The sequence below is a fragment of the Periplaneta americana genome, chromosome 1 (genome assembly GCF_040183065.1).
Source record: "Periplaneta americana isolate PAMFEO1 chromosome 1, P.americana_PAMFEO1_priV1, whole genome shotgun sequence".
Lineage (NCBI taxonomy): Eukaryota > Metazoa > Arthropoda > Insecta > Blattodea > Blattidae > Periplaneta > Periplaneta americana.
Window position 1 is genome coordinate 6,952,270 of NC_091117.1, and position 15,231 is coordinate 6,967,500.

Genomic DNA, 15,231 nt, shown 5'->3' on the forward strand with positions numbered 1-15,231 from the left:
TATAAATTCATATTAGGGTTCAAATAATCAAAACGACGACTGGTTTTTAAGAAATAACATTATAATAGCATTTATTTTGGGAATCAAAGGCTCAATAAAACGGTTTTACAAGGAGTGTAGTCAGTCAGATGTTTTTTAAAAGCGAAAACGGATTGTTGGTTTAGAAATAACCGGAAAAACAAAACAACATCTGAAACTATTTGTGGCTATGTCATTGTTTTGATTTTATTTCTCTTCGTCGAGAGATCCATAATAATCGCGATTTTGCCGTTTTAAGAGCAAAAAGAGTGTTAGGAATCTACGGAATTTTAACTTATCAGGAGACTGAACGAAAACAAACCATTTAGAAGACGTTCCGATAGAATGAGTGTACTCTGTCCCCGATAGAAATGCCTCGAGGAAAGAAGGTCAAAAAGAAAGAACCGAAGCGACGTCAAGAGGTCGAAAAACAAAAAGATAAGGATAAAGGCGATGACCCTGAAAAAGGCCAATCTTCAATAGAACCAGTGGACAATCTATCATGCATGTTCAAAAATGATGACCTACACGAATTGCGCAAGAAACTGCAGAAGAAGGACCTGGTATGTACTACATTATATATTGTTATGTTCGGCTTTAGATGCATAGGTACCGCCAGCCATATTTGATAATATCGATTCATATTCTTATCTGGAAGTAATATATTATTGATTGTTATTCTAATAGGCCTATAACCAACTTAAATAAAATTAATTCATTTTATATGAAATATTTTATATTTCAATAATACATAATGTCACTTCTTCTCCAAACTTATTCATTATTCATTACGTAGATAGATTTTACGCAAATATTTTTCCTGGACCTTGTAGTGTTTAAATATCCGTCATGGTGACGTACAAACAAACAAACTTTGGTTCTCAATTATTCAGTCAATAGGTATCGATAATTTATTTTATTTGTCAAACTGCTACTTCCATTGACCTTTTTTTAGAAGATGTATTAACTGGCGGTACCTATAATGCATCTGTTCCATATTTTCAATTGTATTTCTAACATAAATAAGGAAATAGAACGGTAGCAAGTTGGAAACGATATCCAAGATTTCGCTTAGGTCCACGTTCGAATCACGATTAGGATGATTACCCGGTTTGATTTTCCCGAGGATTAACCTAATTGTAATGAAAATACCAGGTAGTCTCATGACCTAGGTGGTTTTGCAGTTACTCCCATGCTGATATTTGAATCCTAGGGTCGCGAGTTCAATCCCAACGGAGGAACATTAACTTTAAAAGGCAATAAATTCCCTAGCATGGCTTTCTCCATAAGGAAAATAAGGCTATGGGTCCAGTGTCGTAGATTTATGGCACATAAAAGAACCCTGTCCTTACAGAGGGCTTCAAGCGGAATTAGTCGGTCATTTCTCATATAATACTATACTATGCAAGCCCCGATGGTGATCCGACGTGTAGCACATGATGTAAAAAGCGGGGTATCGGGGCTCTATAATTATGTTATGTATAATATTATATGAGGTTATGTTAGGTTAGATTATGTGTGTAATGTTCTCAAAGGTTAGGTTAGGTTAGGGTAGATTAGGTGTGTAGCATTATATGAAAGGTTAGGTTATGTTGGATTAGGTGTATAGTATTATATGAGGTTATGTTAGGTTAGATTATGTGTGTAGTATTGTCAAAGGTTAGGTTAGGGTAGATTAGATTAGGTGTGTAGCATTATATGAAAGGTTAGGTTATGTTGGATTAGGTGTATAGTATTATATGAGGTTATGTTAGGGTAGGTTAGGTTAGGGTAGGGTAGATTAGGTGTGTAGCATTATATGAAAGGTTAGGTTATGTTGGATTAGGTGTATAGTATTATATGAGGTTATGTTAGGTTAGGGTAGATTATGTATGTAGCATTATATGAAAGGTATTATATGAGGTTATGTTATGTATAGTATTATATGAGGTTATGTTTGGTTAGATTATGTGTGTAGTATTCTCAAAGGTTAGGTTAGGTTAGGTGTGTACTATTCCATAGTATAATTCAAAGGCATTTTCAGTTATTTACTTTTATTCATGCAAATTTGCTGCAAGTGTAAAATCGCCGGTAATTTTATTTACCAGAGTTGGCAACCCTAAATATACATCATTTTTTGCTTTGGAACCACAGCCTTTTTTTTTTATTTGCGAATTGTTTACTGAGTAGAATTGTGTAAATTTAATTTATTAAGCGTGATATATTTATTAATTTGTGCTTTGTGAAGTTATTCCATTTCTCTGTTCAATATGATGAGTTAAAAAATGCAAAGAAAATCTGTTATTATAATATTATTATCTTGTACATAGCAAGATCGATTATTCAATTGATGGATATTTTATGAGAGTCCACACTTGTGGAGTAACGGTCAGCGCGTCTGGCCGCGAAACCAGGTGGCCCGGGTTCGAATCCCGGTCGGGGAAAATTACCTGGTTGAGGTTTTTTCCGGGGTTTTCCCTCAACCCAATATGAGCAAATGCTGGGTAATTTTCGGTGCTGGACCCCGGACTCATTTCACCGGCATTATCACCTTCATTTCATTCAGACGCTAAATAACCTAGATGTTGATACAGCGTCGTAAAATAACCCAATAAAAAAATAAATAATTTATGAGGTTGTCATGACTGAGATATCTATTGTCAATTGCTTTTATTTGTCAGAAGGCCTTGACTGACGGGTATAAAGGACCGGCGCTGTTAGGGGTGCAGGTCGGGGTTTGGGATGGCCCACAAGCAACAAGTTATACTAAATATGTTCAGTGTAAAACTGGCCTATGTCTCTATAGTGGGCGGGACATAAGTATTCACCAAAGAACCCTGTCCTTACAGAGGGCTTCAAGCGGAATTAGTCGCTCATTTCTCACTCACATTCATAAATCGCACAGGTTTATAGCTGCTCTCGATGCCGAGATATTACTGAGAGAGTTCCCGCGACACGGCTAATTTTATACGCCATTTCGGCGCCTTATGCCCATAACGAGGGCAGGAGGCGTCATTGGGCGTGGCCACACAAGTTACATTGGTTCATGGCCTGACTACTAACAACATTAATATTCGGCCCGTAATGTTGTTACAGTGAGAATTTGAAATTCTGCCATGTTTTGTTTCAACACGAATCTCAGAATGGTTGATGCAGGGAAAGCGTATTTTACATAAAAAAAACCTCTAAACTTGTTTAACACAAAATATGGTTCAATAAATGTAATTGCAGGACGATGTGCCCTTACTGCTCGCAGCCGTGGCCCTTGGAAAATTTGATGTTGTCAAGAGGCTCCTGCGAGAAGGCTATGTCATCGACTGCTCCTGTCAGGTAAGTTAAGCTGCTACCTGATAGGCCTATGTTTTAAAAGCTTTTGGTATGCCTTGTGCTTTTTGGTAGACTTTTATCGTCGATCATAGCAAAGAAAGGCAGATTTACCCTGGACCACAGCGAAGAAAGGAGTACTTCCATAAGCGTAGGTCAATATCATGATGGTACCAATGGATGACGTCATCCAGGGGCGGACGCAGGATTTTTTTTTGGGGAGGGATTTGAGGAGATAGTAAAAATGGAGTAATGAGAAATAAGTTTATATACTCACAATTTGTTTCCGAGTCACAAACATTTACAAGTTGGCCTGAGTAGCGTAGTCGGTATAGCCTTCTGTGCTCGAAGTTGCGGGTTCTACCCCAACCCAGCTCGATGGCATTTAAGTGTGTTTAAATGCGACAGGCCTCATATCAGTCGATTTACTGGCATGTAAAAGAAGTCCTGAGGGAAAAAATTCCGGCACACCGGCGACGCTGATATATCGTCGGCAATTGCGAGCGTTGTTAAATAAACCATAATTTTTTTATTTTAACATTTACAATGACTGCAATGCAAAAACAATGACAGAATGACATTTGCAGAAGAAGGCGACGAGGCTTCTTAGACATTTCATCCAGTACTTCATGAGCTTTTACTTCTACATTTTTATGTATATACATCAAGGCCAGTCCATTTAATCTGTCTGCTCCCATCGTGCTCCTCAAGTAAGTCTTCAAGTACCTCAAAGTTGAGAACGACCGTTCTGGTGTTGCTGTAGTTACAGGCAATGTGAGTGCAGGGAAAAATAATTTCATTGCATCTGTTCAAAGATGATATAAAGTCAGTAGGTATTAGGTGAAGATTTTTCTGATCAAGAAAATTTCTTCTCAGCATCCTCAATTCATTGAAGAAAGACTCTAGTGATGCATCAACATCATTGGGCCACTGATTTACTATAGCCTCAACAGCAGTTTCTAAATCTTCATCTGATGCTCGCACTATGTTTTTATGCAGCAAAGTTTGTATGTACTTTAGGATTCCCTTATGATTTAAAAACCTGTCCTTGAGCTGACTAATGAAATAGTCTAAGAAGAGAAGGAAAATTAAAAGCCTAAATACTCTTCATGACTCTCTGTCTTGAAGTAAGAACGCTGTGTTTGTCTTCCTGCAGTTCTTGGGATTTAACACTTTAGCAAAGAGAATTTATGTGGAAAACTCTCTAATTCCTATGTACATTCACGAATTAAAATTAATATTATTTTTGTTTCTTGTTTCGTATTTTTCTCAAAATTTCGGGAAGGGATATATCCCCTTAATCCCCCTCCCCTTGCATCCGCCCCTGACGTCATCATTATGTGTGTCTGAGAAAATCATTGGTCGGTGGTTTATAAGAGAGGAAGAGATTGGGTGGGCTGACACCTTTCACAGTAATCGTATTGTATCTTCAGAGTCTTTTGTTACAATTTTAAGGTTATTTTCAATGATTTAAGGTATATGTACACCCACAAAACGCAAAAAATGATGAAAAATTAGAATTTTCAAAATATAACTATTTTAATAGAGGATTTTCTCCGCTTTAATTTGATATAAGAATTTTCGATTTACGCCTTATGGTTTTTCAGATAAGTCCCATTTTCCAAAACTCTGCGTCATCAGCCACGGTCACTTCTACGAAGATCACTCCAAAAGTAATGCACAACATTTTTTTTAATTTATTTTTTGTTCTAAACCTTTACAATTTATGGAGGTCATAGATACATCCTTCCCCCATGTATTCAAATTTAATTAAAGTCGTTCCCGTGAGTGGCGCCAGGGAGTAGCTCAGACGTGTTGGTCCAAACTTTTATCGTGCAGGTATACAAGCCCTCATTCCAAGGTGGCGTAAGGCAGTTGAAAGGTGCGGGGATTATGTGGAAAAGTGACGTATTGTTCCTGAAAGATGTATCTACATTCTATGAAAATAGCAAAGCTCTAGGATAAAAATGTAATTTTTAAATAAATATTGTGGATTATTTTTGAAGTGATCCTCGTAGCAGTCAATCCCCTCGTCCAGCATTGCTTGTAAAATAAACTTCCTTCTAGTCCCAAAACAGATGCATAGGTATCAAGGCATGATCATTAAATTGAAAACACGTTTTTACATAATGAAGTAATTTATAATCTTTTACTGTTAGTCATAAAACTGTAAATTTGTGTGTCAGTGATGTTGTACATCATTTTAATAAGAGTCCAAAAGTAGAAATTACAATTCTGAGGAGGATGGGCATAAACCCTGGGACAAACACCATTACAGGATTTGTTGCATCAATGGAAATAGGGACAAAAATGCCAAAAAAAAAAAACATTCAACACCTGAAGTTAAAACAAGGAGGAGGTATTTGAGAGACAGAAAGAAGCTGAAACAGGACCGACATGAAGCTGCTTAAGGGGTGACATATGATGATGGAGTCTTCTAGGCTCTGAAATTTTGTGGCTCATTTCCTGTAAATAGTAATTTTACAATATTTAATTCTTTCAAACATGATATCTCAGTCAAATATGGTGATACCAAGAAGATATTGGTGTCATTTTGAAGTTTAAAATGTCCCCCAGTGCCTGACAATGAGTAAAATAACATTAATTTAGTTAATAATTATCTATGGATTTTTTACATGTTTTATGCAACATAAAATATTAGTATAAGTTACATAGATTAGATTAGATTAGATTAGATCTTTATTAGCCGAATAGAATTACAAGCATTCATGGCATCGTCAGTACACAAGAAAAATGACATAACATACAATATAATACAAAATTAGACTTAATTCTAAATAAATTTAACAATTTAATATTATAGGACAAGCTTGATCTTCAGTCTCCACTGTTCTATCTAGTATCTTCTCTTTTTGCTTTTCCCTGTCTTTTCTTCAACTGTGAGTTACCTGAAACATAAATGGTCAAGGGCAGTATCAAGAAACGTTAAATTCTAAAATTTTAATTAATGTAAATAAAAATAAAAAATAGCTCTATATCAGGCACTAAAGAATAGTTTTAGCTATAAAACAGTGAAAAAACTGTGGCTCTATCTTAAAAACTGCATGAGCTATCATGTTTCAAGTTGCATGTCAAAATTATAAACAAAATAATTTTTTAAAACAATTTAGACATAATTTCAAGGGATCTGTTCACTTCATTCTCTTTCTGATACCATTCTCAATTGTATAAAAATTTTACAGAGCAAAATTATGCAAAACAAAATTTTTTGTATGTATGTAGGCCTACCTTAAGTGCGTTTTTTTTTGTCCTGTGTGTCAATGTGTGATGAGAGAGGATATTTAAAGTTTCACCTAGAAATTAAGTTTCAGACATTCACTCGACCTACTATGCGTCAGCAGTAGACTAAAAAAACTCTCTTCATTGTTATTTATTACTGGTACTGTATTGTGTTTTATGTGAGCCCTTGACCCTCCATGACTGTTGCTCAACTGATCTGTTGTTTTTTTCTTCTTCTTTTTTTGCCTGATATTTGGAGGTGATGAACCATGGAGTTATATGGGCATCACTGCTGTAAAATGTAGGTATCTTCGCAGCAGCAATACAAAAAATATTAACAATATTATTATTATTATTATTATTATTATTATTACTACTACTACTACTACTACTACTACTACTACTACTACTACTACTACTACTACTACTACTACTTATTTGTTGTTTGAAGGTAATGAACCGTGGTCTGACGTCACTAATAAGTTATGTATGAAACATCCCTGAAACCAAAACTCTGAAACATAAAGGAATTACACTTCGGTATGTATCAATTATATAGAAGAAAAATACCCCCTTTTTTTATTATTTTGGTGCATGGTAAAAACTAATTTTTATTCCAGTTTTATTGTATTTTTATTCATGGGGAATAGGCCTACTTATTTTTTAGGTTAGCATTCATCTTTTATTCATTGATTTATAGTACCTTTTTGGTCCAGGGGAAACACTTGTCTTTTAGGAAAGTACTCCTCCGTTGAACATATCTATAGTACCTAGTGTTTTGATCCAGGGGAGACAATTGTCTTATAGGAAAGTACTTGTCATTCATTTACAGATTTATATTAACTTACCGTTTTTGATCCAGAGAAAATATTGTCTTTTAGGAAAGTAGGCCCAACTCATGTTTTATTCATAGATTTGTAGTACCTTTTTTGGTCCAAGAAAAATATTTGCCTTTTAGGAAAGTACTTGTCTTTTAATTTACAAATTTACAGTAACTTACTGTTTTTGGTCCAGGGAAAATACTGTATTTTAGGAAAGTACTCGTTTTTTTTTTTTTACAGATTTATATTACCGTTTCTGGTTGTGGGAAAATACTCATCTTTTAGGAAAATATTCTTCTTTTATTCACAGACTTACAGTACCGTTTCTGGTTCAAGGAAAATACTGTCTTTTATGAAAGTACTCGTCTTTTATTCACATATTTGTGGTATCGTGTTTTGTCCAGATAAAATAATTATCTTTTAAGGAAATACTCGTCCTTTTATACAGATTTATAGTACAGCTTTTGCTCTAGGGAAGATGCTTGTCTTTTAGGAAAGTAGCCTACTTTTTTTTTACAGATTTATAGTGCTGCTGTTGGTCCAGGGGAAATACTTGCCTTCAGGAATACTCGTCTTTTATTCACAGATTTACAGTACCGTTTTTGGTTCAGGGAAAAGTTTGATTTTTATAAATGCACTGGTACTCTTCTTTTATTCACAGATTTATAGTATCGTGTTTGATCCAGGGAAAATACTTGTCTTTTAGGAAAGTATTTTTTATTTATTTTTTTTTTTTAAATACAGATTTGTAGTACTGCTTTTGATCCAGGGAAAATATTTGTCTTTTAGGAAAGTACTCATCTTTTATTCATAGATTTTTAGTATAGTTTGGTACAGGTAAAAATACTTCAGTTTTTGGTCCAGGGAAAATACTTGTCTTTTAGGAAAGTACTCGTATCTTTTTTTTTTTTTTTTTTTACAGATTTATGGTGCTGCTTTTGATCTAAGGGAAAATGCTTGCCTTTCAGGAAAGTACTCGTCTTTTATTAACAGATTTACAGCACCGTTTTTGGTTCAGGGGAAATGCTTATCTTTTAGGAAAGTAGTCTTCTTTTATTCATAGATTTATAGTACCGTTTTTGGTTTTCAGGGGAAATGCTTGTCTTTTAGGAAAGTAGACCTACTCGTTTTTTATTCACAGATTTATGTACCGTTTTCGGTTCAGGGAAAATACTCGTCTTTAGCGCAAAATAGGGCCTAACGATCGTCTCAATTTAATCCTTGTGGGATGAGGGTAAATGAAGTTTCGCACGCAGAGGAATCAAAACACATAACAAAGGCACAATAATGTTTCATATATTATGATATGTGAATTATATGTAGGCCTACCTATGTAAGTAAACTTTAATGTTCGCAGTACTTAATGCATTGGCTGGCTGTACAATTTACTTTGGATTGTTCAGGATCGGTCCACACCCCTCATGTGTGCTGCCAGGAGCAAGAGCATAGAGATGATAGACTTGCTAGTTAGAAGAGGAGCCAACATCTCTCTGGTGGACGGCAAGGGTGACAACGCTGTGCTGATTGCCCTGCAGTCCCCCATCTGGGACCAGGACACGTTTCTGGACTTCTGGAACTCCATCAAAGACAACGAGACCTTCAACCCCAATCACGCCAACAAGGTTAGGAACTGTCACTTGATGTTGGTAGTGTTAGCACTCAGAATCTTTAAATAACGCTCATTACTATCTATGGAGTTGTAGTCATTTGCCTGTAGTAATTTGTCTCGCATTTTTTGCGTTTAATGCCATGAACATTGAGAGTAACAGACCTGTTACTAAATCTACATATTACTCTGTGAAAAGATTTATTAAATCTACATACTTAGACTTCAACAAACAAAATTTGATAACACAATCCCAAGGGAAAAAATGGAACTCTCTGCATCAAAATCCACAGTTAATTCCCGATTTACCACGAAAATCGTCTGTAGCTGCATTTAGATTGGCAACAGGCCATGATTGTTTGGCCAAACACCTGCATAGAATTGGAATATATCAGTCTCCCAACTGCCCATTGTGCAACTCAAACCAAGAAATGGATTCGGAACACCTCAAAATCTGTGCTTCAGTGGCTGGCCATGATAATATCTTTGAAAAATATTGGAGTGCAAGAGGTCAAATGACTTTATTGTCAAACGCCTGGCATTAGAAAACAACAACAACATTGAGAGAAATGCTGTAGACAGTTATGAACTCTAAGAACAAAGACGGAAATGGTAAACGCAAAGATAGAACAAATACAGCCCTTTAAGGGCCCAGACCGACCAGCCTCCTGCTGGCCTCACGTCCACATGCCGAAGCAGAGGTGGACGATCATTCAACCAGAATGGAAGTATCGTGTGGGTAATACGATGATCCCCCCTCCTCCAGCCATTATAGCTGGCTTTTGTAACTGGATTTCGCTACCTATCGTAGCTCCCCAAGTGCATCATGATACTGGGTTGGCACCAGTCCCCTACACTGGCCGAAATTTCATGAGAAAATTTCTTCCTCCACGAGGACTCGAACCAGCGTTCTTTTCGTAACGTGAGTCCTAGACAGGATGCCTTAGACCATGATGCCATGGCGCAGGACTTAGAATAAAATAAAAACCAAAACTCAACAAATAGACTTACACGCTATTGAAAATTACTTTTAGGTCTATTTAAAGGGGATAGGTATAGCTTTGAGCACTGAAGAATTTGCAATGTAAAATATTTTTTTCTTAGTATACATATCTTTTACACAGTTGCAAATTAACACACTGAAAAAAAAAATATTTTTTCAATACATTAAAATGATTCTCAATTTTCTAACATAAATTTAAGTGCGTAAGTTAATTATTCAACATGGCGGCTATTCGCATTGTCAGAATCTAGAATTTCCTTCTGAACTCAACCACATTTCAACATTTCAGTGATCAGTTATTTTCGTTTTAAAGTTAAAATATAGCTCTGCAAGACTGACCAGAATCTGATTTGTAAATATCTATGTAGTATTTTAAAATTATGTTTAAATTAAATGTAACAAGTTTTCAGAGTCTATACAAAAGAAACCAAATGACCTGGAAATGTACAAAACTTGCCCAGACATGTTCAAACATTTTTAACAAGAGCCAGAACAGGTCACATTGTCACTCAATTGTACCTACACCGATTTCACCTTTCTGATAATCCTACTTGTCTGTGGTGTAATAATCATGATGAAGATCTGGAACACATTCTTCTGTACTGTCCATCCATAAACCACAAAAAAAAGTAAATTAAAATCATCAGTACCAGTTGCAGAAGACACAGCCCTGCAGTATGTATTGACTACACCCCACCTCTGGCTACTAGCAACAGGCATCTATAATGAACACCGATCAAAATACCCCTCATTTCTCGTGAAAAACAACAACTGATTAGACTACAGTGGACTTTATGTTGTCAACAAACAGCTGGATACATTAAGATTGATTGATGGATTGATTGATTGATTGATTGATTGATTGATTGATTGATTGATTGATTGATTGATTGATTGATTGATTGATTGATTGAAGTTTTCAAAAAACTTGGTTCAAAATTATTTTTCTAGACTAAGTATCTAATAGAGGGGCTTCATTCTGGTCAGTTTGTAGAGAATTTGTATGTAAACATGCAAAAAGTATTCATAAATTTCTGTTCAGTAGTTTCAGAATTATCATGTAAATGGATTTTCAAAATGCAGTTAGTGGCAAAAGAGCGTTAAAGATATAATATGCAATGTAGGAGCATGTGCTGCGTCTTGTGTTAAAGTTCATAACTTTAAAAGTAATACAGATATTGAAGTAATTGTTTTACCAAAATAAACTTCAATAGCTGCCACATATTTTAACAATTATTTTGAAAAATCGATATTTTAAGTAATTGATTAACTAGCGGACTTACTCGTGTTAATTATGTAAGATTTGTCTGGCTTACAGCTGTTTCAGTGCTTCATGCACCATCCTCAGAACCTACTAGATCACGGCGTCATCTCGAACTTCTCTGCCTGTTATGTGGGTGTGTTTGATTGTTGAAAGGTGTTGAAGAGTGGAGTCAAATAGTGTGTGTGTACTGAAATTGATCTGTGTGTTGAGAATTTGATCGGGGTGTGTTTTAGTATGTTTGTAGCCTATATTTTGTATTGTTCTAGTGTGTTGAGTTTTTGGTTCTTGGGTTGTATGTGTAGGATTTCCATGTCCGTATTTATGTTATTGTGTGTGTGGTTAGCATTAGTTATGTGATCGACATATGTAGATGTATTGTGTCCTCTGGTTATTGCTTTAATGTGTTTTTTGTAGCGTGTTTGGAATGATCTGCCTGTCTGTCCTATGTAGAACTTATCACAACTATTACATGTGAGTTTGTATACATACGCCTGTGTGGTCGTATTTATTTGTTTGTTTGTTTTTTTTTTGTGCTGAGATGTCTTTGTAGTGTGTTTTCTGTTCTGTATGTTGTGTTATATTTCTGCTTTCGGAATGAAGATGTGATCTTATATGTGCTTTTGTTTTCATATGTTAGTGTGATGTCGAACACATAACCAATGCTAACCATACATACAATAACATAAATACAGATATGGAAATCCTACACATACAACCCAAAAACCAAAAAACTCAACACACTAGAACAATACGAAATATACAGACACACTAAAACACACCCTATTCAAATTCTCAACACACAGATCAATTTCAGAACACACACACTATTTGACACAACTCTTCATCACATGAACACACCCACACAACAGGCAGCGAAGTTGAGGCGGCGCCGAGACACAGAAGGCTCTGAGGATGGTGTCAAGTAGCACCGAAACAGCTGTAACCCACACATACTTACATAATTAACACGAGTAAGATCGCCATTTAATCAGTTATTAATAAGAAACCATTAGGAAATCGAAGCGGCATCCACAATTTTTTGTCCTTCCTGTCAAATTTCTGATAATGGACTTAACTTGTTTTGGGAGAAAGCTCTTCAATTAAACTTGTCTCCAGAGTTCTAAAAGATGCTTCTTTTCACAGACGGGCTATACGATGCTGCATTATGCCATCAAGAACCAGTGGGAAGTCCTGTTCGAATCCTTGTTGGAAAAAGGTGTGAACGTGGACTGCGTCACCAAGAAGGGCGTGACACCGCTCATGATGGCCGGCTCCAACAACCACTGCTGCGCCATGGTGAGGGCACTGCTGCGGGCCAACGCAGACATCTCCATAGAGGACGAGGTAAGTGGCACACCAACTGGAAAAAGAGGACTTGTTTCTGAATGCCTTGCATTCCCTCCCAACTTGATATCTCCAGCTCCAGTTGCTGTACAAAGTGGCGCACAGTAATGGAAGATTTTAATAACCATGAAATGCTATTTTATCCACTTTCATTATGTAATGTGGACTTTACATCACTGATTAAAATGTCGTAAACATGTTCATTACGCAACTAATTAGGTAATGATATTTCTATTACGGTACTCAACTAGTTAGGTAATGATACTGTTATTACCTAACTGGTTGCGTAATGTGAACTACACATAAAATTAAATTATATGGAATATATTTTTCTTGGATATGGAACAACAAGTTTTGATGGAGAAATCATTGCAATAAGTGAAAGTCTCAGAAATCTTCTATTCCACATCAATAAATTTAAGAATGCAGTTATATTGTCGACTCCAAAGCAGCTATTCTATCAATAGTCTCTAAACACACACCTTCATCTCAAACAGCAGAAATAACTAAAAAGCTCTCTCAATTAATATCACTCAATAAAAGAATTGTATTCCAATGGATGCCATCCCATTGTGGAATCCTGGGAAACGAGAATGCGGATGCTTTAGCAAAGAAGGGCAAAAATCGAAATAATTTTGAATTGTATTCTCATAGTTATGAAACAAAAGGTATGAATTTTATTAATACAATAGGCCTATAATAAATTTGTTTTACGTTAAATACATTAAAGTCTAAAAACAAATTTTGAGATGGAAAATCAATAGGTATGATACATTATTAAGAATGCTACATTTTGTGTTGTTCTAAGAAGTTTATTTCACAATTAAGTACAAACTCAGTAAGAAAATAAAAATAATTACACAAGAGAAATTACTAACATTGACCCTCTTATGGATTCCATGAATTTTTAAATTCATATCGGGTAGATACAGGTAGTCCTACTGGTTCTCTTTCCGACTGGAAGATCTTTTGGAACACAGCACAGCCATAACCAAATCACACAACAATTCAGCCTATGCAGAGCACATCACAAACTCCAACCATAACTGGAGCAACATAGACACGTACATGAAAATATTACACATTCAACCACAAAACCAGAAACTGGATACTCTTGAACAATACGAAGTTTACAGGCACACAAAAACACACCCACAACACATCCTCAACACTCAATTGAATTTCAGAACACACATCCCTTTCGATACATTCATCATATTAAAGAAATTACCCCCAAATTAAATTCAGCTTGTTTTGCTATTAGATCTATGCAAAAGATAGTAAATATCAATACCTTAAAAACAATACACTTTGCATACTTCCACTCGGTAATGAGTTTTGGAGTAATATTCTGGGGAAATTCCACAAATAGTAACAGTATATTCCTACTACAAAAAAGAATAATTAGAATAATAGTAGGTGCCAAATCTAGGGAATCGTGTAGGACTATTTTAAAAAAACTACAAATAATGCCCATGGCTTGTCAGTATATCTTTTCATTAATAAATCTTCCTCGTATGTAATCGTGAAAACTTTGTAACTAATTCAACAGTTCATAGCATAAATACACGTCAAAAAAATGACTTTCATACTCCATCGGCAAGTCTATCGTGCTATCAAAAAGGAGTGCGTTATATGGCAGTAAAAATTTTTAATAGCCTCCCTATCGATATAAAAAATGAAACTCAAAACATAAAATTATTTAGGGTCAAAAATTAAAGAAGCACCTAATTTCTCACGCCTTCTATTCTGTAGGTGAATTCATGACATTCAATAACACTTCATGAAATTGATACTAAAACTTTGTGTTGTACTAGTAGACTATATTGTAAATCTCGTCTGTATATATTTCATCTAGACCAGGGGCGGCTTTTGGGGTAGTGCCAGTGTGCCATGGCACCACCAATGAAAGAAACAAAAATAATATCCTAGAAAGCAGTTGTAATAGTTTATACATTTTATTCGTTTTCATTTGAACGAGCGCGCGCACATATCCGGATGCACTCTTGCAGCGTTTTTCCGAACGTTGGAGCCACTTCGCTGAGGCACTACCTGCGTCCATATAACACTGTACAAAAGGCTACTGCTTCTAGTTTATATGCGTTTCTTATGGCTGACTTTGAGCCGAATTCAATTTGACTCAGTAGTTAATATTCCGCCCGCTAGAGCACAGTAATGCAGAAATTGCGCTAGATGGCAGGGTTGTTGGAGACGTTATTTGTCTATGAGTTAGAGTTCCGCGCCAAATGTTAATGTAATGTTGCCAATTCAAAACTAATGCACATAACTTGGATTTGAATGTGTAAATTATTATCCATTTAGCTATATTGAACGCAGAGATAGTCATGGTTTCATATTATGTAAAACTGTTTGTTAATGTTGTGTAATATTTGTTTTATTTTGCGGCAACTAAATATCGCTACAATGTTGCTATAGTATTGATGCTTCTGTTAACGATACATGAGATCTGTGCAGGACATGAACACGTGTTATTCAGGCCGCTGCCTTGAATTCATCAGCCTGTTAATTAAAGTGCAAACGTGTTTGTTTATTATCTATGCCATTGTTTATCTCGTGTGTTTTGCCAGTAATTTTACTAGTTATAAAAGTTATTTGTATTTGACTAACAATA

General features: G+C 35.6%; 1 protein-coding gene across 2 annotated transcripts in view; it reads left to right on the forward strand.

The window, feature by feature from the left end:
• The first annotated feature begins 262 nt into the window (after positions 1 to 262).
• Positions 263 to 15,231, forward strand: part of LOC138702882 (uncharacterized) — a 51,658-nt gene continuing 36,689 nt past the window's right edge. For both annotated transcript variants that reach the window (XM_069830297.1, XM_069830376.1), the window contains exons 1-4: positions 263 to 581; positions 3,229 to 3,327; positions 8,786 to 9,004; positions 12,399 to 12,599. In XM_069830297.1, the coding sequence (XP_069686398.1) occupies positions 390 to 581; positions 3,229 to 3,327; positions 8,786 to 9,004; positions 12,399 to 12,599 (711 nt within the window). In that variant the 5' untranslated portion in view covers positions 263 to 389. The remainder of the gene's footprint in view (positions 582 to 3,228; positions 3,328 to 8,785; positions 9,005 to 12,398; positions 12,600 to 15,231) is intronic.